The sequence below is a fragment of the Xyrauchen texanus genome, chromosome 31, assembly GCF_025860055.1.
Source record: "Xyrauchen texanus isolate HMW12.3.18 chromosome 31, RBS_HiC_50CHRs, whole genome shotgun sequence".
NCBI classification, from domain to species: domain Eukaryota; kingdom Metazoa; phylum Chordata; class Actinopteri; order Cypriniformes; family Catostomidae; genus Xyrauchen; species Xyrauchen texanus.
Genome location: NC_068306.1, coordinates 5171989 through 5199105, shown reverse-complemented (window position 1 = coordinate 5199105; position 27117 = coordinate 5171989). Strand labels below are relative to the sequence as shown.

General features: G+C 42.7%; 1 protein-coding gene across 1 annotated transcript in view; it reads right to left on the bottom strand.

Moving 5' to 3' along the window:
* Positions 1–27117, bottom strand: part of corin (corin, serine peptidase) — a 92937-nt gene that overhangs the window by 24148 nt on the left and 41672 nt on the right. Inside the window, exons 5-14 of the mRNA XM_052100861.1 lie at positions 23186–23396; positions 20527–20711; positions 20087–20200; positions 17070–17177; positions 7010–7120; positions 4664–4786; positions 4258–4365; positions 3464–3695; positions 1808–1953; positions 1508–1615 (exon numbers count right to left, since the gene is read on the bottom strand). Coding sequence (XP_051956821.1) covers positions 1508–1615; positions 1808–1953; positions 3464–3695; positions 4258–4365; positions 4664–4786; positions 7010–7120; positions 17070–17177; positions 20087–20200; positions 20527–20711; positions 23186–23396 — 1446 coding nt within the window. The remainder of the gene's footprint in view (positions 1–1507; positions 1616–1807; positions 1954–3463; positions 3696–4257; positions 4366–4663; positions 4787–7009; positions 7121–17069; positions 17178–20086; positions 20201–20526; positions 20712–23185; positions 23397–27117) is intronic.

Below are 27117 nucleotides of genomic sequence, written 5' to 3'. Positions count from 1 at the left end.
TTGCTCACTGATGCAGCACCATATAGTGGTGGAGCTGGGGATTGCAGCTCTGAATTGGACATTATTTGAAATTTTTTGTGTTTATTTTCACATATTGCTGTGCCCTCGAACCACTGCCTGGATGCACAGAGCAGAGGGGGGGTGAGCTGTTTGGGAAAGGGAGGGTTGGGTGTGGGCGGCCTGTTTTGGGTTCTAAATCCAGACTGTTCGCCTCTAATATGGGTTGGGATCCCAGAATGTGACAGCTGCAGAGCTCAGGTTTTTGGGGAAGGCATGTTTCAAACACCTCCCCATAGTTTTTTCTCAAATTGCACTGCTGCCGCATTGTAGATACCGCAGCCCCAAAAAGGGCTTTTGGTTCCACCAGGGTGTCCAGGAAGTGTGTCTTCAGACAAGCTCACAGAGCCCCAGCCAAAGAGCTCCTTTGCCCAAGACGGTTAGACACCATGGTGCGGATGCAGCTCTAGACAGCTCTTCTAGACGTGCATAGGTTGAGATCCGCAATGACGCAGACCTCTTCCTAAAAAGCTGCGTCCGTCGCCCCATCGTTAATTTGCTGCCCCATCAGCTCAGCCTGATACGCTGTGAGGAGCGAGGTGGCATTAAGAGCCCTTACAGTTAAGGCTGAAGATAGGAAGATATTCTGATAAATGTGGATAAATCTGTCCTGGCAATGAAGGGGGAGTGGACAAAAAGGCCAACCCGATAATCGGGGAGGAGGTGATTCGCCACCGATGTCTCAATCGGTGTGGGGCTGGACATCCCCAGATACAGAAAATGCTGCATCTCTATGATACACGCTGGGATCAATCGTTTGAACAGGGCAGCACGAGATGGCAGATGTTTACCGTCATACAGATCTCTTTTCATACCCTATCCCGCCTGCTGTGACGGCCAGACAATGGAGAGTTTGGTCACTGCCCCTCTGCACATTTCAATAAGGTCCAGCACTCCCTGAACAGAAGAGGGGGACTCGTCATTACACTGCCCAGCCAGAAAGGAGCATGAGCTGCAGCGGGGGTCTATCTCCGCTGGGGACGGAGAAAAATTGGGATCTTCATTTTTCCATGCCGCAACCCACACCCTCATTTCCAACACTCGAAGTATGAACCAGGAACAATGCAGGCAACACTCGGGATTAGTGAAGCCTACATATGTCTGAACCAGACAGGCACACCTCCTTTATCACAGCTGTGATTGGTCAGTCAACTGACAAACGTTGTGTCATTGGTGCTTCCAGGATTGAACCGAGACGATTCCCCTTAGTGAGATCCTTAATGAGCTTAATCATTTTACATAAAGCTAAATGTAATTACAGACTAACCATAACCCCCTAAAAGAACACTTTTGGCATTTTTAGAATATTAATATTACATTATAACAGACATTATGTATATGAACATTTTATCCCCAAACACACCTAAAGTATTATTCTGCAACAGTGTAGTACAGTTCTCTCACTGAATATGTGTCACATGTTTGTAAACGTGTGAGTGTTTTCACTGACCGCATGCTTCTTCATCACTATCATCATCACAGTCTGTGTGTCCGTCACAGCGTTTGGAGGAGAGTACACACCTCCCCGAACGACAATTGAAGTGACTGGGAGAACACTCTGACACAAACACAATCATCAAACCTCTCAGAATACACAGAAGTCTTTATATTGCATCCAGTGGGACTTTGATATAAGTTGTGCTCTTGAGTAGATCACATTGATGTGTATAATTCAGCAAGAGATTACATGTGAATTAGAGAAACATCTTCAGTCGAAACAAATGAAACTTTGGTTTGTGAATTAACTGACCATTCACATCGGGGTCAGGAAGCAGACAGGAAGTGTTTGTTTGTCCTTCCTCTGGAAACTGAGCACAGTCTGTGTCCTCAGGCCACTGCAATCCCACAATCCCTAGCACTGACTCACAGCGCTCCTTTGAACTATGGCAGAGAGACCTGACAAACACAGTTTTAATGTAAGCAGTCATTCTGTCCCATAGAAGCGTGACTGCGGAGTGATTCTCCGTGATAGTAGCAGCTAGAAACATGCAAACGTGGTGAAATGGTCAATAAAAGGGACTTGTTTATCATGTTTCAAGAGTGTTGTTTATTCATGTTTTGAAGACATTATGGCTGATGACATCATGTGTTTTGGGAAAAGATTTTGAAGTTTTCTAGATCTGCATGTTCTCACACGAGCAGAAGCGTTTACCAAACATTAATTACAGGGGCGTTCACTCATCTCACGTTTCAGTTTCCATTTTTAAAGTATAGCTCATTCAAGAAAATGATTATTACTTTTATTATATTTAAAGACATCTGCAAAGCATTTAAAATGTAGCACTATTATTAAGTGTTATATGATCCATCAGAGATTCATCCTACAACACGGCAATGGCGACACCAAATGGGAATATTAGCTAATAATTAGCATTGATGAAAATGTACATAATGTTACACACGCTCACTGATTACACACAAGATATTGTCTATGATTACATCAAAATACTATTTTCAAAAATACATATTTAATAGAAGTGCATGCTTATCCAGTCGAATAATGACCCTATTTAAACTCACAAAGCGTTATTATATCTATAGAACATTAATATGGCACTATCGTGAAACCTCCGTAAACTTGAATTTTGTCTTGCTCAGTCACAGCAGATCACTCGGAGAAGCATCCTAACATGATCCCAAATCAAGATGTCTTCTGTAATAAGCCCCCAGACCCGTCCCGGCTAAAAAGGCACGTCCCTCCCGCTCACATTCACTCACAGTTTTACTTTCAGTTCTCGCAGATTCAGCTGGTAATTGCATTTTAGAGCTCCTTTTGTGCATTGAAGTGATTTCCATGTGTAAGCCTGCGTTACGTTGGTGCAGGACGTCGCACATATTGATACAGATGCTTGTAAAATAATTAAAAACAAACAAACACATCACACCTGGAGTCGTGAGTTTGAATTCAGGAGACCTGACTCCAGTCAGGTCTCCTTAGCAACCAAATTGGCCCGGTTGCTATGGAGGGTAGAGTCACATGGGGTAACCTCCTCGTGGTCGCTATAATGTGGTTCTCGCTCTCGGTGGGGCGTGTGGTGAGTTGTGTGTGGATGCTGCGGAGAATAGCGTGAAGCCTCCACACGCACTACGTCTCCACGGTAACACGCTAAACGAGTCACGTGATAAGATGCGTGGATTGACGGTCTCAGACGTGGAGGCAACTGAGTCACTGTGCCACCACGAAGACTTAGGGCACAGTGGGAATTGGGCGTCCCAAATTGGGGACAAAAAACAAACAAACAAACCGTCCAATCTCCACAATGCACATTGTAAAATGTTTACAATCGTTACACCCCTATAAAATATGCAAACACAAATAATGGCCAGTACACACACACACACACACACACACACACACTCACACTCACACTCACACTCACTCACTTCCACACACACACACACTGACCTGCAGGGTGGCACTCTCTGCTGTGTTATAGGGTCACACATTGGCACCAGCACTGTACACGCAAAGAACATGAGATATTTGTAGCAGTTGGTCTGAACGAGAGCAGGAAAGAGCGACGACTCCCAGCTCACGGACGTCTCCTTCTGCGAGTGGTGACCCAGATAGTTTGGAAACCTGGTGAAGTTGTAGGGTAGATTCATACAGATCTCCAGAGAGATGGGCTCACAGCCACCTGACACACACACACACATTAAACACAGCATCATTTATTACACATCAATTCCAGCATCTCACATCCTCCAGCAATATTCAGTCGAGGTCTGCAGAAAGTCACTTCGCTGTTCCTCTAAACGAGGTTTTTGTGTCTTTCTGTTAAAGGTCAGGGTCAAATGTCAGCCGTTTGGTATCTACAGACAAATATCCACCAGTACACAGTATGCCAATGAGGAAGTGTGACTGGAACCTCAGTATTCCAGAAATACCCGAATGAAGTACAACATCTGGAGAAGTGTGCATCCACTGGACACTGTACTATCCCATAATGCCACAGGAGCTGAGACGACACGACCAAAGCGCTAAATTAGAAAATACGCCGGTCAACCGCGAGGTAGACGGCTCTTTTGAACTGTAAGTGATAAACATACCAAGAAAGATGTTCCTTGTCTTAAATGTTGAGGAGTGGATTATTTTCACAGTTGTTGTGATGTCATATATTCAGGTCATGCATACCTAAAGAGGCCGAAAGAGCATCCTCAAATACAGTAAAACTCTGATGGAGCGAGTGTTTCACTCACTGCAGTTACTGCCGGTGTTGCGGAGGTCACAGGTAGCGTTTCCATGACAATCAGATGAGCAGGACGTGGAAATGCAGCTGGGCTGACCAGGAGGACACAAACCCTGAGCTATGATGAAACACAGAGAGAGCTGTGAACTCTTCAATCACAAGATGTGTGTGTGTGGCCCTGTTTCCACCTGCTATTGAGTTTTCAGTGGTCCGATCACAAGTGGTCAGTCATTACTAACAGCTGCTCCACCTGCTGTCATGCGTCTCAAATGCATCTGCTGTGACCACTTGTGCTCAGATTTCGAGGGGACGGTCTCTGATCTCTGATTGACGAAATACATCAAGCACTATATCAGTATGTTAGTTTAATACCAGATGGAAACAGGGTCTGTGTCAATGTGTGTGTGTGTACTCACAGTTTTGATGTGTGCAGTTCTCTTCATCACTGCCGTCTCTACAGTCATCTTCACCATCGCAGCGAAAGGCACTGGGAATACACTGACCATTCCTGCACTCCACTAAACCCTGAGACTTACACGCTAAACACACACACAGAATACAAACAGTCAAAGAGTGTGTGTTATGTTGTGTGTAGTGTATAGTATGCAGTGTGTGTTATGTTGTGTGTAGTATATAGTATGCAGTGTGTGTTATGTTGTGTGTAGTATATAGTATGCAGTGTGTGTTATGTTGTGTGTAGTGTATAGTATGCAGTGTGTGTTATGTTGTGTGTAGTATATAGTATGCAGTGTGTGTTATGTTGTGTGTAGTGTATAGTATGCAGTGTGTGTTATGTTGTGTGAAGCGTATAGTATGCAGTGTGTAGTGTGTGTTATGTTGTGTGTAGTATATAGTATGCAGTGTGTGTTATGTTGTGTGTAGTGTATAGTATGCAGTGTGTGTTATGTTGTGTGTAGTATATAGTATGCAGTGTGTGTTATGTTGTGTGTAGTATATAGTATGCAGTGTGTGTTATGTTGTGTGTAGTGTATAGTATGCAGTGTGTGTTATGTTGTGTGTAGTATATAGTATGCAGTGTGTGTTATGTTGTGTGTAGTGTATAGTATGCAGTGTGTGTTATGTTGTGTGAAGCGTATAGTATGCAGTGTGTAGTGTGTGTTATGTTGTGTGTAGTATATAGTATGCAGTGTGTGTTATGTTGTGTGTAGTGTATAGTATGCAGTGTGTGTTATGTTGTGTGTAGTATATAGTATGCAGTGTGTGTTATGTTGTGTGTAGTGTATAGTATGCAGTGTGTGTTATGTTGTGTGAAGCGTATAGTATGCAGTGTGTAGTGTGTGTTATGTTGTGTGTAGTATATAGTATGCAGTGTGTGTTATGTTGTGTGTAGTGTATAGTATGCAGTGTGTGTTATGTTGTGTGTAGTATATAGTATGCAGTGTGTGTTATGTTGTGTGTAGTATATAGTATGCAGTGTGTGTTATGTTGTGTGTAGTGTATAGTATGCAGTGTGTGTTATGTTGTGTGTAGTATATAGTATGCAGTGTGTGTTATGTTGTGTGTAGTGTATAGTATGCAGTGTGTGTTATGTTGTGTGAAGCGTATAGTATGCAGTGTGTAGTGTGTGTTATGTTGTGTGTAGTATATAGTATGCAGTGTGTGTTATGTTGTGTGTAGTGTATAGTATGCAGTGTGTGTTATGTTGTGTGTAGTATATAGTATGCAGTGTGTGTTATGTTGTGTGTAGTGTATAGTATGCAGTGTGTGTTATGTTGTGTGAAGCGTATAGTATGCAGTGTGTAGTGTGTTATGTTGTGTGTAGTATATAGTATGCAGTGTGTGTTATGTTGTGTGTAGTGTATAGTATGCAGTGTGTGTTATGTTGTGTGTAGCGTATAGTATGCAGTGTGTAGTGTGTTATGTTGTGTGTAGCATATAGTATGCATTGTGTAGTGTATAGTATGCAGTGAGTGTTATGTTGTGTGTAGTGTATAGTATGCAGTGTGTAGTGTATAGTATGCAGTGAGTGTTATGTTGTGTGTAGCGTATATTGTGTAGTGTATAGTATGCAGTGTGTAGTGTATAGTATGCAGTGATTGTTATGTTGTGTGTAGCGTATATTGTGCAGTGTGTAGTGTATAGTATGCAGTGTGTAGTGTATAGTATGCAGTGAGTGTTATGTTGTGTGTAGCGTATAGTATGCAGTGAGTAGTGTATAGTATGCAGTGAGTGTTATGTTGTGTGTAGCGTATAGTATGCAGTGAGTAGTGTATAGTATGCAGTGAGTGTTACGTTGTGTGTAGCGTATATTGTGCAGTGTGTAGTGTATAGTATGCAGTGAGTGTTATGTTGTGTGTAGCGTATATTGTGCAGTGTGTAGTGTATAGTATGCAGTGAGTAGTGTATAGTATGCAGTGAGTGTTATGTTGTGTGTAGCGTATAGTATGCAGTGAGTAGTGTATCGTATGCAGTGAGTGTTACGTTGTGTGTAGCGTATATTGTGCAGTGTGTAGTGTATAGTATGCAGTGAGTGTTATGTTGTGTGTAGCGTATATTGTGCAGTGTGTAGTGTATAGTATGCAGTGAGTGTTATGTTGTGTGTAGCGTATATTGTGCAGTGTGTAGCGTATAGTATGCAGTGAGTAGTGTATAGTATGCAGTGAGTGTTATGTTGTGTGTAGCGTATAGTATGCAGTGAGTAGTGTATCGTATGCAGTGAGTGTTACGTTGTGTGTAGCGTATATTGTGCAGTGTGTAGTGTATAGTATGCAGTGTGTAGTGTATAGTATGTAGTGTCTCACAGCAGTTTAGCTCGTCACTTTTGTCCAGGCAGTCATGATCTCCATCACAAAGCCAGTCTATAGGAACACAGCGTCCTCCTCCACAGTGATGCTCTTTTGCAGGGTCACACACTACAGAAAATAAAAGGAACACTTATTTACACATCAATAATCACACAAGAACTGTATGCCAACAACAACAACATTATTCTGCAGGTAAATTCTAAATAATCTAAAACTCCAGGAATATTATTTTACTTCATATGAGGTATTGAAGAACAAAACACATGAGCAGAGTTTGTCTATAATTCATTATTAGAAATATTTGAGTACACTGAGACCGGACTGTATCTTCAGACTTCAGTCAAATCTGCATCACTCAAAGGATGGTTCTAGATCAGTTCTTTGAGGGTTTGACACCAGGAGCTTTGGGTAGCCAGTCCGTATGTGTCAACTACACTAGCACAACACTACAACACCTTCTGTGTGTACATGTCACCTAATCATGGGGCAAACTCTGTAAGACATGACTCCTCTGGCCTCCATCATCTCTCCTACAATCCCTCTGACTACTGAAGGTGTTTTCACTCACAATCATTCACGGCAATCCTCCTCTCCAGACGTCTCTGCAACAGTCCTGAGAGCCTGTGCCCTCCCACTGTTCATCTATCCCACCACATTCAAGCAGGCTCAGGTGACACCACTGCTTAAAATAACAACACTTAACCCTACACTACAGTTAAATGACGAGCTCTTCCACACTTACTGGAAGTGTACTGGAGTTTAAAAATGCTTTATAGATACTACTGAGACAGATTAACGTTCACAAGGATGAATCATTGCAATTATTATATATATTTTTAAATAACTATGCAGTGTAAATATCTCCATTGAGAGAATGCCCATGGTTCAATGTTGGTTCATTCAGTGAAATTTAACTTTTCATTCCGTTTTCACAGTATTTTTAAATATATTATTCTACGTGATATGAAGAAAATGCTGTTAGTCTTGTACATTTTGATCACTTTCGATAAGGTTTGTTTTTTCAGAGGGGGGTGAAAGTTTTAATTTCAAAGGGAGCATGACCAAATACATTTGAGAACCACTGGTCTAGCTCCAGATCATCTGTTCTCATTCTGTGTGCATATAGAACACACTGGACCTGCACTCACGTCTACTGTACATCACTGTTCTGGTGTGTACTCGTCCAGTCAATTTACTGCAACACTTTGGTTTTTTTCTCCACAATTTAGAGTGCCCAATTCCCAATGCACTCCAAGTCCTCATGGTGGCGTAGTGACTTGCCTCAATCCAGGTGATAGGCGAGGATGAATCCCAGTTGCCTCCGTGTCTGAGACCGTCAATCTGCACATCTTATCATGTGACTTGTGGAGCACATTACCGCGGAGAATAGCGTGAAGCTACAGTTTTGTGAATTAATCTACATATTCTGTGTGGAGATTGTTTTAAAGATTATTTTCAGTTGTGTCACAAAATTTGTATAGAAACACCGGACTTGAGCAATCCGATGGCAAATTTGTCACAGGGACTCTCGTAGGCTTACATGGACTGTTTGAGTTTAGAGGGATGGACGCCAGTTGGTGCTGTCATGCACAGGGTTAATGCGCACATTTATTTGTTTAATTCTGGGGGAAGTTTGGGGTCGAGTGTGGCACTAATGTTGAAATATGGTCTTTATCATTTAATTTTTTACACAATCTATTTTGTTCTATTATGTCAAAATGTCAGATGTTAATATGAGTGGATAGTCTCTCTTTACGTGGAATGTGAATGGGTTTGGGCACCCCATAAAAAGAAGGTACATTATTTCTTTTCTTAAACATAAGAAATATGATATAGTGTTTCTTCAAGAAACGCATCTTTCCCCGCAGGAAGCTGAACGATTTGGGCAGATATGGGGTGGACTTGCTTTCTATAGTGCTGGCTCAAGTAAGAGCAGGGGAGTCATTACATTGATAAATAAACATCTACAATTCAAATGTCTCAAACAGATTAAAGATAAATTAGGAAGAGTCATTGTTGTTTTAGCAGAAATTCAGGGGCAAAGGTTGATTTTGGCTAATATTTACACATCTAACGTTGATGATCAGGGCTGTTTTATAGATCTTGAAGGGATGTTGCAAGCCACTGGAACCCCTCATGATATAATATTGGGAGGAGACTTTAACCTGTTGATGGACTCAGTCCTTGATCATTGTGAAGCAAAAGTGTGTAAGTCCTCTAGAGCAACACTGATGCTTCTCAGAATGTGTAGAAATAGTGCAGATATTTGGAGACTTTTGAACCCATCTGGTAGGGACTATACATTCTTTCATCAGTCCATAAGATTTATCCTAGAATAGATTTTTTACATCTAATTCCCTCATTTCATCTGTTGTTGATTGCTGAATTGGAAACATCTTATTCTCAGATCCCACCCTGGTGTGATCTGACGTCATTGGACTTCCTGTTGCTGACAGCATGCTGCACGAGTGTTTGCTTGTAGCCTGTTAAGGCTGCTTAGCATTGCTTATTCTTATTCTCAAACGTTCATTGTTATATTCATCATTCATCATTATATCCTTTGTCATTTTACCGCGTTTCAAGTTTTTCCGCTTTTCTCCTGTTTCATCTGCGTGTATTTTACCTGTTGCTGCTGGCACCTAGCTAGAGTCTGTGTTTGTAGCCTGCTAGTTTTTTAGCATCGCTTATATATCTGTTTTCAGCCTTTAATCCTTAACATCTGCCATTTTCAAGCGCGCATCAGGTCATATTATTCTCTTATCGCGATTCAACTGCGCACATATTCCACCTGCATCCGCGCTCTATTTTTATTGCGATTCAACTGCGTGCATTTTTTCACCCATTTTTTCTCCTCTGCGGTACACAGATTATTTCATTGATCTCAAAGCAGTGCTTATCAAGAACAACCAACAACAACAACAAACAATTGAGTGAGGGATTCACATCAATCTCAAACCCTCACTGCTCAGGAACAACCAACAACAAACAATTTGCGGTAATTCATTGCATACGCTCATGTTATTTCTTCCTGCATTGCATGTCACATGTTTACAATAGCCTCCTCTCTCAGCAGTGAGGGATTCACATGTGATAAATGTAAGGAATTAGTCAGGCTGACGGAGAAGGTTAATGAGTTAGAGACTCGCATCCGAACACTAGTGGAGGTCAGTGAGAAAGAGAAGCCGGTAGATACTGTTTCGGATGCGGGAAGTACAGAGAGCAACACACACACTTTGGTTCCGGCTGTAGAGCCCCTGCAGCAGGGCATTTGGGTGATGTCTCGGCGGCATACTCGCTCAGCAAAGAGACACCACTCTCCCGTTCCTGTTTGGGTTTCCAATCGATTCTCCCCACTCAGTGATACACCCTCTGAGAATCATATTGAAAGAGCCCTTGTTATCGGCGATTCTATTGTAAGGAACGTGGAAATAGAGACTCCAACCACTATTGTTAATTGCATTTCAGGGGCCAGAGCGTCTGACATCAAATCAAATTTACAAGTGCTGGCCTGCTACACTAATGCTAAACATATCATTTCTAAAATTGTTATTCATGTCAGCACTAACGACGTCCGGCTTCACCAGTTGGAGATTACTAAAGATAATGTTAAAGAGGTGTGTGAATTTGCAAAAATGATGTCAGACACTGTTACATGCTCTGGTCCCCTCCCTGCTCGTCGTGGTGATGAGGTTTATAGTAGATTAGTGTCACTGAATGGCTGGATGTCTGAGTGGTGTCTGAAGAATAAAATAGGATTTATAGACAATTGGAAGAGTTTTTGGGGTAGACCTGACCTGCTAAAGAGAGACGGACTCCATCCCTCCAGGGAAGGTGCCGCTCTCCTCTCTAGTCATTTGGCTCCTAGTCTTAATAATGATAGCATTTGACTAACTGGGGCCCAGGTCAGGAAGCAGACAAACTGGTTAATCCGAGCATCTGCTAGCTGCCTTGAGACATCACACAGGTCACATAAACTACAACACATAGAGACTGTATCTCCTAGATATCTCATAGAGACTGTGTCTGTTCCCCGAACTACCAAACACAAAACCCTCACTAAATCATTTAGAAATATTTTTAATAAGGTCAAACTTGAACAAAACAAACAAATTAAAAATACACATCATATAAAAATAGGGCAACTAAACATTAGATCTCTTTCTACCAAATCACTAATTGTTAATGAAATGATTACAGATCATAGATTGGATGCGCTCTGTTTGACTGAAACCTGCTTAAACCAGATGAATATATTAGTTTAAATGAATCTACTCCCCCAGGTTATTATTATAAACATGAGCCTCATCTGAAGGGTCGAGGAGGAGGTGTTGCTACAATTTACAGTGAAGTTTTTGGTGTTACTCAGAGGACAGGATATAAATGTAAGTCTTTTGAACTAATAATGCTTAATGTGACACCGTCAGATATAAATAAAAATCTCTGTCGTCTTTTGTCCTTGCTACAATGTATAGATCACCCGGGCCTTATTCAGATTTCCTTAGTGAATTTGCTCATTTATCAGATCTTGTAGTTACTGTAGATAGAGCCTTAATTGTTGGTGACTTCAACATTCACATAGATAATGAAAATGATACTTTGGGATTAGCATTTATCGATATTCTCAACTCTCTTGGAGTCAGACAAAATGTAACAGGACCAACTCATCACCATAATCATACGCTAGATTTAATTCTTTCATATGGAGTTGATGTTGATAATATAGAAATTCTGCAGCAGAGCGATGATATCTCGGATCATTACCTCGTCTCTTGCATGCTGCAATCAGCTAATGTTACTCAATCTACACCACGCTATCGTTCAGGTAGAACTATTCTTTCCACCACTAAAGATAGCTTCACTAATACTCTTCCAGATCTATCTCATACACTCAATAAACCCCAAAGCCCAGAAGAACTTAACAAATAATATAAATGCAGTCTTCTCTACTACTCTTGATATTGTCGCCCCAGAAAATTAAAGAAATAAGCCCAGCACCATGGTACAATGATCACACTCATGCTCTCAAGAGAGCTGCTCGGAAAATGGAGCGCATGTGGAAAAATACAAAATTAGAAGTATTTCGTGGTGTATGGAAGGATAGTGTCTGTAGCTACAGACAGGCACTAAAAGCTGCCAGGTCAGCATATTTTAGTAAACTCATAGAAAATAACCACAACAATCCTAGATGTTTATTCAGTACTGTGGCTAAATTGGTTAGGAATAAAGCCTCAACTGAACCAGATATTACATCACAGCTCAAGAGTAATGACTTCATGAATTTCTTTACAGATAAAATTGAAATAATCAGAAATAAAATTGGAATTATGCAATCATCTGTCATAGCACCTCAGAAAACAGTGTCTAATAATTTTCCTCATGTGCAACTCCAATCCTTCTCTTTAATAGGTCATGAAGAGCTAACAAAACTTATCAAAACATCAAAAGCCACAACATTTTTGTTAGACCCTATACCAACTAAGCTCTTAAAAGAGGTATCTCCTGTAATCTCAGAACCTCTTCTTAATATCATTAACTCCTCGCTATGCTTAGGACATGTCCCAAGAAACTTTAAAATGGCAGTTATCAAACCGCTAATTAAGAAGCCACAACTTGATCCTGGAGAACTTGCTAATTATAGACCGATTTCAAATCTCCCGTTTATGGCAAAAATACTAGAAAAGGTAGTATCCTCCCAAATATGTTCATTTCTACAGAGAAATAGTATATATGAAGAATTTCAATCAGGATTTAGGCCTCATCACAGTACAGAGACTGCACTTATCAGAGTTACAAATGACTTGCTCTTATCATCTGATCGTGGCTGCATTTCTCTTCTAGTGCTTTTAGATCTTAGTGCTGCATTCGACACGATAGATCACGACATTCTCTTGAATAGGCTGGAGAATTATGTTGAAATTTGTGGAGTGTGGACTGCTTCGTCTCTGAATGATGATGACTAAGCTGCTGGTGCCAAACATCACTTCAGTCTATTATGATGGACTTCAGAGGATGAACTGATGCCAAGTCCAACCATAAGACATGGGATACTTCATTTTGCCATTGCCTGAACCTTGGATTTAGGAGGGACCACACCGAACCTCACCGAAATTACCGGCCAGGTTGAACTGGGTTTCACATCCCTGATCTCTGCCTGCATCACCTCGGTCTATTGATGGACTACGATCTTGAAATGGAATATATAGACTAACAATTGCCAACAAAAGCCTTCATCTGCCAATTAACCCTCTGGGGTCGATGGACGCGCCGGTGCGTCCTGCTGGATATTTTCGTCATTACAGCGGAAACAACTTAAAATACTCTGTCATTTTTGGGTATACAGATAAGTGTAAGACATCATTAGAGACTATAAAGTGTCTACTTTTATTTGTGTACACTCACAATAACAACAAAATATTGTGCTTTTGTAAAATAAAGAAAATAAAAAGGGTGAGCTTTCAGCAGTCTCTGTTCATGAGCATATTTCTGAAACACATGTCTAAAGAAAGCTTACCTTTTCTATTTTTAAATAAAACAAATCAAATTTAAAACAAATATTCTCCTACAATGTAATCTGTATGAAACAAAGCGATGTACAGTTTTTACCGGTCCATCTCATTATCTGTAATGTGATCCCACCCACCAGCAGAGTGCGCCATTCATACGCTAATGTGTTGAGACTATCAAGGCAAATGTACATTCCCCCGACAGTGTTCAGAGGTTTGATGTAAACAATTAATTCACTTTACTGCTCGTTTGTAACGATACACATGTGAGGAAACTCCTGGATAGTAAGGAAGAGTTAACATTTTCCTCAGAAGAACAGCGAGACTCCGATGAATGTTTGTATTTTAAAGAGAGACTATATCCAGCCAAGGATACAATTTCGGACGATTAAGTCATTAAATGTTCATTAGTTGACATGCTATTTTATATAAACATGTACATATTTTACTAGTGGGACTGTTTCGAGACTTGCCAGCCAGGATTCAGAGTACTGACATTTGAAATATGTCCTAATAAGCAAGATTTAGTTACATTTAAATGCTGTTTCGGCTAAAGCAGGTATTTACATTGTATGATGTATGATATAAATATGATATGTAATATGATCAACAAAGCTTGTGCTTGCAAATATGTGTTCAGGTTAAATGAGTAAAATACACTTTAAATATGCCCATATTAGAAAATCAGCATATTATAATGATTTCTGAAGGATCATGGGACACTGAAGACAAGATAATGCAGAAAATTCAGCTTTGATAACAAATTACATTTTACAATATATTCAAATAGAACTGTTCTTTTAAATTGTAAAAATATCACTGTTTTTACTGTATTTTGATTCAAATAAATCCAGTCTTGGTGAGCAGAAGAGACTTCTTTTAACGGTAGTGTAGGTCTCACAGTGAGTCTGGTTTAGGGTTAGGGTGGGGTTAGCAAGAGGGGAACTGGCCCCCACAGTGAGTCTGGTTTAGGGTTAGGGTGGGGTCAGTCAGAGGGGAACTGGCCCTCACAGCGAGTCTGGTTTAGGGTTAGGGTGGGGTTAGTCAGAGGGGAACGGGCTCCCACAGCGAGTCTGGTTTAGGGTTAGGGTGGGGTTAGTCAGAGGGGAACTGGCCCCCACAGTGAGTCTGGTTTAGGGTTAGGGTGGGGTTAGCAAGAGGGGAACTGGCCCCCACAGTGAGTCTGGTTTAGGGTTAGGGTGGGGTTAGTCAGAGGGGAACTGGCCCCCACAGTGAGTCTGGTTTAGGGTTAGGGTGGGGTTAGTCAGAGGGGAACTGGCCCCCACAGTGAGTCTGGTTTAGGGTTAGGGTGGGGTCAGTCAGAGGGGAACTGGCCCCCACAGCGAGTCTGGTTTAGGGTTAGCAAGAGGGGAACTGGCCCCCACAGCGAGTCTGGTTTAGGGTTAGGGTGGGGTTGGTCAGAGGGGAACTGGCCCCCACAGCGAGTCTGGTTTAGGGTTAGGGTGGGGTTGGTCAGAGGGAACTGGCCCCCATGGCGAGTCTGGTTTAGGGTTAGGGTGGGGTTGGTCAGAGGGAACTGGCCCCATGGCGAGTCTGGTTTAGGGTTAGGGTGGGGTTGGTCAGAGGGAACTGGCCCCATAGCGAGTCTGGTTTAGGGTTAGGGTGGGGTTGGTCAGAGGGGAACTGGCCCCACAGCTGAGTCTGGTTTAGGGTTAGGGTGGGGTTGGTCAGAGGGAACTGGCCCCATAGCGCAGTCTGGTTTAGGGTTAGGGTGGGGTTGGTCAGAGGGAACTGGCCCCCATGGCGAGTCTGGTTTAGGGTTAGGGTGGGGTTGGTCAGAGGGAACTGGCCCCACTGGCGAGTCTGGTTTAGGGTTAAGGTGGGGTCAGGTCAGAGGGAACTGGCCCCCATAGTGAGTCTGGTTTAGGGTTAGGGTGGGGTCGGTCAGAGGGGAACTGGCCCCCACAGTGAGTCTGGTTTAGGGTTAGGGTGGGGTCGGTCAGAGGGGAACTGGCCCCCACAGTGAGTCTTGTTTAGGGTTAGGGTGGGGTTAGTCAGAGGGGAACAGGCCCCCACAGTGAGTCTGGTTTAGGGTTAGGGTGGGGTTAGTCAGAGGGGAACTGGCCCCCACAGTGAGTCTGGTTTAGGGTTAGGGTGGGGTCAGTCAGAGGGTAACTGGCCCACACAGTGAGTCTGGTTTAGGGTTAGGGTGGGGTCAGTCAGAGGGGAACTGGTCCCCACAGTGAGTCTGGTTTAGGGTTAGGGTGGGGTTGGTCAGAGGGGAACTGGCCCCCACAGTGAGTCTGGTTTAGGGTTAGGGTGGGGTTAGTCAGAGGGGAACTGGCCCCCACAGTGAGTCTTGTTTAGGGTTAGATTGGGGTTAGTCAGAGGGGAACTGGCCCTCACAGCGAGTCTGGTTTAGGGTTAGGGTGGGGTCAGTCAGAGGGGAACTGGCCCTCACAGCGAGTCTGGTTTATGGATAGGGTGGGGTTAGTCAGAGGGGAACGGGCCCCCACAGTGAGTCTGGTTTAGGGTTAGGGTGGGGTTAGTCAGAGGGGAACTGGCCCCCACAGTGAGTCTGGTTTATGGATAGGGTGGGGTTAGTCAGAGGGGAACTGGCCCCCACAGTCAGTCTGTTTTTTCCCAAGGTTATTTTTCTCCATTAATCAACATCTTATGGAGATTTGTGTTCCTTCAGTCGCCTTCAGCTGCTCACTGGGATTATTAATACAACTATTATTTCATTACTTATTTTTAAACACGATAAACAATCGTATTTGATCTAATTACTTAATGATGATTCATCGACATTATAGACATTAAAGTTTTATTGTCTGTTATTGCTGATCTTCTGTAAAGTTTCTTTGAAATTATATGTGTTGTGAAAGGCGCTATACAAATAAAATTGACGATGGGAAATGGGGCAATTATTTTGAGTTTTTGGAGGACTCTCGGGGTGGGGTGTGGAGAGAGTAAAGTCGTTTTGGTTGAGTATGATTATTATATATAAATATATTTTTGTTTGTTTGACATATACATGTGTGACCATGGGGATGTTTTTTGGGGGGCGCGGATGGAGATTGGGAGGGGTGGTTGTGGGGTTTGAATTTTTTAGTATATCCAGTCATGTGAAAAAGAAAGTACACCCTACTTGAATTTAACAATCCATCAAAATGTGTCCACATGTGCACACTTTTGGACTAAACGTTTTATTGGATGCTGTTCACTGAAGCCTGCTAAAGACAAATCAACAGAAAATAGGTTTGTGCATCTTCATAGGGTAAAGGTAATTTACATACTGGTCTATATACTCTGTACATACTCTTCATAACTGTTTTGATATGCTGTCACATATTAAGAAATTACTCTCACCGCAACATTAATATAGTGAAACTGGCAATATACAGATGATGTACACCAGCTGGTTCTCACGCTTGAATAAGAAATGCATGGCTATAATGAGCATTAAATGAAAACAAAACGGATCACAAGGCTGCCGCTTTTTACAAATCCACCATTGCTTGCCATCATATATTTGGATCTGGATGTTATAATATTTTGATGGATTCAATGTGAATCATGTGAGAACTCACCACAGTTTTGCTCATCGCTGAGATCACCGCAGTCGTCGTATCCATCACACAGGAGATCCGAACTGACACAGCGACCGGTAGAACATGGATACTGATCGTCTGCACAGGCTGAAGACAACACAGAGACAATCACTATGAACAACATGAGATGGTCATGTTACTCAAGTGGAGTGAAAGATTCGTGTGAGACGTGGTCTAGTTCACTGTATTATTAAAATAACTCAGCAAAAAACAAATGCCCCTTTTGATACTGTATTTTATAGATAATTTAGTACAAATTTAAATAACTTTACAGATCTTTATTGTAAAAAGTTTAAACAATGATCTCCATGCTTGTTCAATGAACCATAAACAATTAATGAACATCACATCACACAGATACACACATAGACACACTCTCTCACACACACATACACACACGCTACATACACACTCTCTTACACTCACATTATACACACACACACACACACACACGCACACACAACAACCGCCATGTGCCACTAACTGGTGGTGACGTCACCACAATGCTTGTGCCAGGCTATACGTTAAGGCCACGTGAAGTGTTAAACGCCCGCTGGCAGGAGGTCACGGGACAGATCCAACAGGTGACACGGGTCGACTGACTGAGATGACTGGCTGATGCGCCACCTGTGCCCCCTACTGTGCAAACATGCTGTGCTTTAGCCACCTGGCGCTCTGCTCGTTGTTGTGAGCGTCGCTCCTCTACACTCCGTTGTTGTTGGAGGGCGACTGCTTGTGAAGGACTGCCAACTGGCCAGTAGCGTCCTTCACAAGCCTCCTCCAAAGAGGCCGATCTTGACACCGCTGGTACCAGTCTGCAAGTTCAATCAGTTCCACATCCTCCTGTACCACATCACTCTATCTCTTCTCCAGCCTGTGCCATGCCCGCTTTATCCGGCCGAACCAAAGCTGTTTAGGCATGCGGGCCACATGACCCAGCCAACGCAACCTTGCCTGCCGGAGGAGCTCACCGATGGGACTTTGTCCACATCTTTCAAAGATTTGTGAGCTCCTCACACAATCCAGCCTGGTTAAACCCAGGATGAATCTTAGACAGGCCAGCCTAAATGTTTCTAACCGGCAAAGATGTTCCATTAGGGGGGTCCACATTTCGCAAGCATAGAGAAGGGAGGAAATGACCGTGGCCGAGAATACCTGAATCTTCGTGCGGAGCAACAAACTGGGTAGTTTCCACACAGCGTTCAGATTGAATCAGATTGAACCCGCCCAGTGGTCCAGACTGTTGTTATGATGTCATGTAGGGCAGTCTGTGCACAATGATCTTGGGAGATCATCTCTGCCTGGTGCCTTTCCTGGTCTCAGGCTGCGGATCGTCTTCAGTACTTCCTCCAAAGATGGCACTGCAGCCCACCACCAACAGGGAGCGACTTCTTCCTCCAATATTTGAGGCACCGCAGCCCCAGCAGGATCCTCCGGATGTTGAGGGGGAATGGGCAAGGTTTAAGACTGTGGCTCATGTAACTGCATTTGCAGTTTTGGGCACACAGTCCAGACCTCCTCAGAGACCCTGGCTGATGGAGCAGGTGTTCAGGCTGGCTGAGAAAAAGCGACAGGCCCACTCTCATCATCTACAGCATCCCACATCAGAGAAAGACGAGGCTTACCGCCGCCTTCGCTTGGAGGTTCGGAAAGCCATGAGGCGCTGCAAGGATGGGTGGTGGTTGCGGGTTGCTGTGGAGATTGAGTCTGCCTCAATGACCCGTGATAACAAATCACTCTTTAATTCTATCAAAAGTTATTTGCAGTGCCACACCTATTAACATCATTAGGGGAAAGAACGATGATCCAATCTCCGACCCCCAGAAACAGGTTTGCAGAATTTCTGAGCATTTCTGTGAGGTCCTGGGGGAGGGGAAATCCCTCAGCCTGGAAAACACTACACACACACTGTTTCGTCACAATAATGAGGTTTTACTTTAAGTTCTGTCATATTCAGAAATTCCTGTAGAGAGCAGTGTAGTGTGGTGACTGGGCGGGAACCATTGAGAGGGTGTGTTTCCAAGGGGGAACAATAAAGTGGTGCACCTCTCAAAGCACAGGCAGGTGAAAAGTTTGGAGAAGATCTCTTGCTGGACTTGCAAAGACTTTCACACACATTCAGTTGAAAAAAAAAGAAAAAATTCAAGCTTGAAGACGCAACTGGTATGAACATGAATTTAATTTATTTATTTTTTGATGTAAACTATAAGTTGTGAGAGATCAGTATTGTGTTACAGCATATTTGATGGATTTTGCTAGTTTGCTTGCTACAGTACTGATTGATGCTAAGATTTGTATGATTTGGTGTGATTCGAGTGAAAGGTGTTCAAGTTTGTTAACATTTATTATTTCTTGTCAAAGCATTTTGATTTAGTTGATTTATATTATAGGTAATATGGTGATGGTGAAAGAGACGTTAAATGTTAGTTTAAATAACATCTTTATTATATTAATGTGTGTTTCATTTGTCCAATTTTATCTTTAAAGATTATCAACCTATTGTTGACTATTGCTGACTATTGCTTCTGCAAATACCTCTGCAAACAGAAGAAAATAAATAGTCAAGTCAATGAGTTGTCTTCTTGCGTCCTTCATTGTTTGAACGCCATCTCAAGTTTGGGCAGAGCTGAATAAAAAAGCGGAAGACTTGACACACACACATACTCTCTTTCACACACTACACACACACTACACACACACACACACACATACACACCACACATACACACACATTCTCTCTCTCTCTCTCTCTCTCTCACACACACACTCTCACACACATACACACCACACACACACACATACTCTCTCTCTCTCACACACACACACACACACACACAACCTCACACTCACATACACACTACCTCACACTCACATACACACACACTACATATACACACACACACATTCTCTCTCTCACACACACTCACATACACACACACACATTCTCTCTCTCACACACACTCACACTCTCACACTACACACACACACTCACTTACTGCAATCAGCCTCATCACTCCAGTCGTCACAGTCGTTGTATCCGTTGCACACAAGTTTCCGAGGGACACATATTCCACTTGCACACAGGAAGCTGTCACTTCCTCCGCACATTGCTTAAGACAATAATTGGGGTTATTAATACAATTATTATTTCATTACTTATACACAATTCACAATCATATTTAATCAAACTACACAATGATCACTCTGAGACATTATAGATATGACAGTTTCATTAATAATAAATGTTTATGCATGATTTCCTGTAAAGCTGCTTTGAAACGATGTGTGTTGTGAAAGCGCTATACAAATAAAAATGACTCGACAAAATAATCAAAATCACAACAAAGATAAATATTAGATCTTTATCATTCAGAATACTATAACAAATACTAGTCAAATCCTTTAAACACAGAGTTTGTACTCCGCTGTGACTTACAGAGTTTTCCTCTGGCGTGTCGCGGTGTGTAACACACTGGTGTGTTCTCGGCAGCTGCTCCGCTGTTATTGGTGAACTGAGAACATCGCAGGAACTCCGGCCAGGACGCATTAAACATCTGCAGCACGGGTTCACAACCTTCACGTGCCGCTTCACAGAATGACTGACATGGCAGCACCAGAGTCCTGTGACATCACCACAATCATTAGAGACACACACACACACACACACACACACACACTACAGTGCATGATAATAAAGTGGTGTCTCTTTACTGCCATTTACACAGTACTTGCATTTAATCAAAGCACGTTTAGGGCAGATTTCACAGTTATTTCGATGAAGTTCCTGTAACTGAGCTTTAGATGCTATGCTAACATCAGACAGGCTGAAACATGAGACACTTTTTCAAAATGGTTGACTGGACGGTTATTTCCTGTAAAAACCACACGTAATCTGTGAAGTTTAAAAACATTGTTTTAGAGTTGCGGTGATGCCATGCAGGGGTCGGACATGTGAACGGCGAGCTCTGCACACTTTGCTAGTTTTTAAAACTTTTCGTGTCATAAACCGGTGAGATTCGATACACCCTGCTACATAACTGTTCAATGGAGACAATATGTCAAAGAATTCAAAATCCTCTAGAGACATTAAAACACAGTTCCTTGCTCAAGCTGAAACCCCAGACAGGGCCGCAGATCAGGGACTCAGTTTGGACGGTGCGGCGGGAGAACTTCAGTGTCAACTGGCGAGCATGACTGTGATGCTGAAGAAGGTCTTAAAAGGATCTTGCAGTAATACATTGATCGATTACTGCGATGAAACGAAATTCTCTGAGTTGGTTACAAGTATCAGGGACGTGGAGAGACGGATCGATTATCTGGAGTTATCGGAGAGGGAATTAGCTGTGAGAACCGGCGGAATAACGTCTGAATTGTTGGAATTCCTGAGCATGAAGAAGGCCGAGATATGGTAAAATTCCTAGAAGAGCTCTTCCCGAGTCTGCTCGACATAACAGGCCATAAGCTGGAGATCGAGCGAGCTCACAGAGTCCCGCCTCGGAGATCCACTGAGGGAGACAGACCCGATCAATTCTGGACAAATTTCTGAGATCATCCGATAAAGATCTCGTGTTACGTGAGGCGAGGAGTAAAGGAAAGCTTTCTTGGAAGAGCCACAACATTTTCTTGTTTCCAATTTTGCGTATTCGACAAGAGAAACATGATCGATTCAAGGAATAAAAGAAACTCTTACATTAATGGAAGATCACTTTTGCACTGATGTTCCCGGCCAAATTGAGAATAGATGCTAAAGATGGCCGCAAAACATTTACATGCCCACAGCAAGCGATGTCCTTCATAAAGTCAATGGTGTGAAAAAAACATTTGGTGACTTTCATGTTGCTGTTTAGTGGGCCTGACTCACTGAACATTCACTTGACTCTCCGAGGAAGCTGGGCACCTTCTTTGTTTTAGCTGGTTCCACCTAGCAGCTGGAGTTTGAATTGTGTAATATCATTTCTTCGGGACAGCTTGTGGAGAAATCTGCACGTTTTGTGATTAACAGTTTTATTGATTCCCACAGAAGACATGAAAAACAAAACATATATACATGGAATCAACATTTAACATTTAAACTCCCCCCCTCCCCCTCCCCCACCCGACCCCCAACAAACACTCCCATAGTCACATGAGCATATTCACACCCACACAAATATTATAAAATCACACACATCTAAACCTCTCTCTCCACTAACTCCGAGCCCTCTAAAAATGCCAACCACTTGCCCCACTTCCCAACAAACAAATCCAATCAGTGATGTGTTGTGGTCGGCGGTCATCCACGTTAAGAATAGACACATGAAGAGTTGGGTCCTAACTAGCGTCATGATCACTAGACAGATTCTTTTAAGGGGTTGGAGGTCGGCTGGAGCGTCCTTATTTCAGGAGTGGTGCTCGGAGATGGGGAGGGTGGCGGACTTTGAAGAAGAGTCATTTAGAAGACTGGGGAAGTTTAAGTTGTTTATGGAGAAAGGGGACGGGGACGGTGCTGGACGTGTAATCATGTGTCAATACTCATATGTGACCACAGGGATATTAGGGGTCAGGGTGGGGTGGTTGTGAGGTTTAAATGTTGATTCCATAATTATATAAATATATGTTTTTTAGGAATCAATAGAAAAACAAAAGAAAAAAAAATTACAAAAGGTTGGACACTGTCATGTGTATCTTATTATAAAGGATGTTACGCCCCTGAATGAGATTCAAGGAAATCAAGTATGACAGATTAAAATAGATTATCACAGACATTTTACAGCGCAGTCCATCAGATTTGTATCGGATTAAGCATCATCGGAGTAATGGAGGAGCTGGGACAGGACAGCGATTTAACAATGCCGATATGTGGAGCAGAGGTGTCAAACTTCACCCATATCCCTGAACACATTCACTGAAATTAAAGCAGCCCAATGCGTAAGATACACCACAGAGGACCTTAGTGAGGCCTGGGACATCATAATTGTTTATCTTTTACTCTGGTGATATAACAGTAGTGTTCTGCACAGTAGACTGTGATCCAATTAAGTGTTGAAACTGATAAATGGGACACATACGATGGCACTCAAATCTGTTTGAATTCATTACTCTGATGCATTACTGACCTGTGGTTTCCATGGCTGATGCATTGTGGGAGTGCGATGGAGCATCCAAACACCATGATGTGTCTGTAGCAGGACAAGCGACTCAGATAACTGAAGAACTTTAGGAACATCTGCAGCTCACTGCTCTTGACGACCGTCATCCCCGGCAACAAGCCGCTCTGATTGTACGGCAACATGTGACACTGACTCTCTGTGATGTCAGAGCAGGAACCTGCACCAGAATAAACATGAAATCTGATTGGCTGTTGAGGAATGAGAGATTTCAGTGTCCTCGTGTGTGTGTGTGTGTGTCCGTGTGTGTGTGTGCTCTCTAAGAGTCATTGATAGTAATTGTGATTCTAGTGATCAAGTCAAAGTCAGAAAGACAAGAACACACAGTCAGACCTCTATACGATTAATCATTACGTTTGGATGGAAGACAGAACAAATAAAACGATACACCACACCATCCTGTAGGTCACAACACACACACACATAAACACACACGGACACACACACGGATACACACACACGGACACACACACATACACACACACGGACACACACGCACACATACACACACGGGGACACACACGGATACACATACGGACACACACACATTGACACACACACATACACACATGGACACACACACACGGATACACACATGGATACACACCTACATGGACACACACACACACGGACACACACACACGGACGGACACACACACATACACACACATGGACGGACACACACAGACGGACACACACACATAGACACACACACACACACGGATACACACACACATGGACACACACACAAGGACACACACGGACACACACACGGACGGATACACACGGACGGACGGACACACACACATACACACACACACACGGACACACACACACACATACACACACACACATGGACGGACACACACACGGACGGACACACACACGGACACAGCGGGAAAATAAATATCTGTGTTTAAATTAGATTAGCAGCTTGTCTGTAGAGGTCAAAGAAACAAGATGTTTGATATTAAAAGGGTAAAGAGACAGACAGTGAGAGAGACAGACAGACAGTGAGAGAGAGAGAGAGAGAGAGAGAGAGAGAGAGAGAGAGGATAATAATATCATTCAAATGGACAGAAAACAGCATCACTGATTACAGCAAATACAATCTCTCTTACATTCATCCCAAATACAGCAATACTCAATTCAGCATCAATCAGGCAGTGAAACATCTCAATTATATATTCTACAAAACAGCACAAAAAAGTGATTTGGCACTCGTCAAAATTACAAAAAAGAAATTGGACACTGAAAAATGGTTTGATTCAGACTGTAAGACTCAACCAACCAAAAACACCGTCAACCAGATAATCCGGACCTTCGTCTTCAGTACTGTGAGGCATTAAGACAATATAAAGCCACACTAAAAAACTAAATCTTTGCAGAGCCAGCTTGAAGAAATTGAAAAATCAATCAAAACAAACCAATTCTGGGATAAATGGAAATTATTATACAAATCAAGAAGATCTGGCAATCCAAGATGGAGGGCTGTGGAAAAAACATTTCCAAGAACTTTACACCCAACTGGAAATCTAAATGAAATCATTAATAAATTAGACCATTTGAAAAGATCAATTAAAACAAATCAAAACCCTTTAGATTCCCCATCACAATGAAAGAGTTGGAACAAGGTAATGGCAAATACTCGAGCCCCAAATGCCTGTGGTGTGGACAGCATCCTAAATGAGATGCTGAAACACTCCGACCAAAACTTCAAACTGGCGATCCTGAAACTGTTCAATGATGTTCTGTGTGCGGGTCATTTCCCTGAGATCTGGAGTCAGGGACTCATCAGCCCCATTTATAAGAGTGGAGATAAATTAGACCCTAATAACTACCGAAGCGTCTGTGTGAACAGTAATCTGGGGAAGGTGTTCTGCAGTATTTTAAACACCAGACTTTTACACTTCCTTATGAAGCACAATGTCTTGAGGAAATGTCAGACTGGATTCATGCCAAACTGTCGCACATCTGATCACATTTTCACCCTACAGACACTCATTGATAAATATGTACATCAAAATAAAAGACAAATTTTCGCTTGTTTTGTAGATTTTAAGAAAGCATTTGATTCAATCTGGCATGAAGGATTATATCTCAAACTTATTGACAGTGGTGTAGGGGGAAAATTCTATGATGTGATCAAATCAATGTACACAGCCAGTCAATGCGCTGTTAAAACTGGAAAGAACTGATTTTTTTCTCCAGAGGCGTGGAGTGAGACAGGGCTGCAGTTTAAGCCCCGCCCTCTTCAACGTTTACATCAACCAATTGGCTAATATACTAGAACATTCTCCCATTCAAGGTCTCACTCATGACGCAGAAATAAAGTGTCTCCTCTATGCAGATGACCTGGTTCTCCTGTCGCCCACTAAAGAGGGGCTTCAGGACAGCCTGGATCTGCTGGAGGATTACTGTCAGTCCTGGGCCCTGACCGTCAACCTCCAGAAAACTAGAGTCATGATGTTCCAGAAACGCTCCAGATCTCAGGGACCAAAACACACATTCACACTCTCACACAGAACCATTGAGAGCACAAACACATACACTTACCTCGGCCTGAAAATAACTCCAACTGGCAACTTCACTTTGGCTGTGAATGAACTCAAAGAGAAAGCTCAAAGGGCTTCTATGCCATAAAAAGATCAATTCAAATTGATATTCCAATTCAAATTTGGCTCAAAGTTTTCAAATCAATAATTGAACCAATTGCATTATATGGCAGTGAAGTGTGGGGTCCACCTATAAAATGTGACTTTGTAGAGTTTCAATGGGATGTTTTTCCCAATTTACATTCAGAATTTTTCAAAAGAATACTCAAAGTTCATAGAAAAACACCAAACAACGGATGCAGGGCAGAATTAGGCCAATACCCTCTCCTTCTAAACATCCAAAAAAGAGCCATCAAATTCTGGAAACACCTAAAGACAAGTGACCCCAACACATACCATTACAAAGCCCTAAAACACCAAGAGCTGAGCGGGGCGAGGAGTCCCCTCTGAGATCAGACGACCTCAGGACAAACTCACAATCATTCAAACCAACCAAATTATAAACACAGAAAAAGACAAACACCATTAAAAATCAACACAAGTTGGATGTTATTCGGCACTAAATCGAGAGTACACCGTGGCAAACTACCTGAGCACGGTGACTGATGTGAATTTAAGAAAAGCATTGAGGATGTACAGACTCAGGGAGCACAGTCTTTCCATCAAGAGAGACAGACAGTGAGAGAGAGAGACAGACAGTGAGAGAGAGAGAGACAGATCCTGAGCAAGTACAGGCTCAGTGAGCACAGTCTCGCCATCGAGAGAGACAGACAGTGAGAGAGAGACAGATCCTGAGCAAGTACAGGCTCAGTGAGCACAGTCTCGCCATCGAGACAGACAGACAGTGAGAGAGACAGACAGACAGTGAGAGAGAGAGACAGATCCTGAGCAAGTACAGGCTCAGTGAGCACAGTCTCACAATCGAGAGACAGACAGTGAGAGAGAGAGACAGATCCTGAGCAAGTACAGGCTGAGAGAGCACAGTCTCGCCATCGAGAGAGATAGACAGTGAGAGAGAGAGACAGATCCTGAGCAAGTACAGGCTCAGTGAGCACAGTCTCACAATCGAGAGACAGACAGTGAGAGAGAGAGACAGATCCTGAGCAAGTACAGGCTGAGAGAGCACAGTCTCGCCATCGAGAGAGATAGACAGTGAGAGAGAGAGACAGATCCTGAGCAAGTACAGGCTCAGTGAGCACAGTCTCACAATCGAGAGACAGACAGTGAGAGAGAGAGACAGATCCTGAGCAAGTACAGGCTCAGTGAGCACAGTCTCACAATCGAGAGACAGACAGTGAGAGAGAGACAGATCCTGAGCAAGTACAG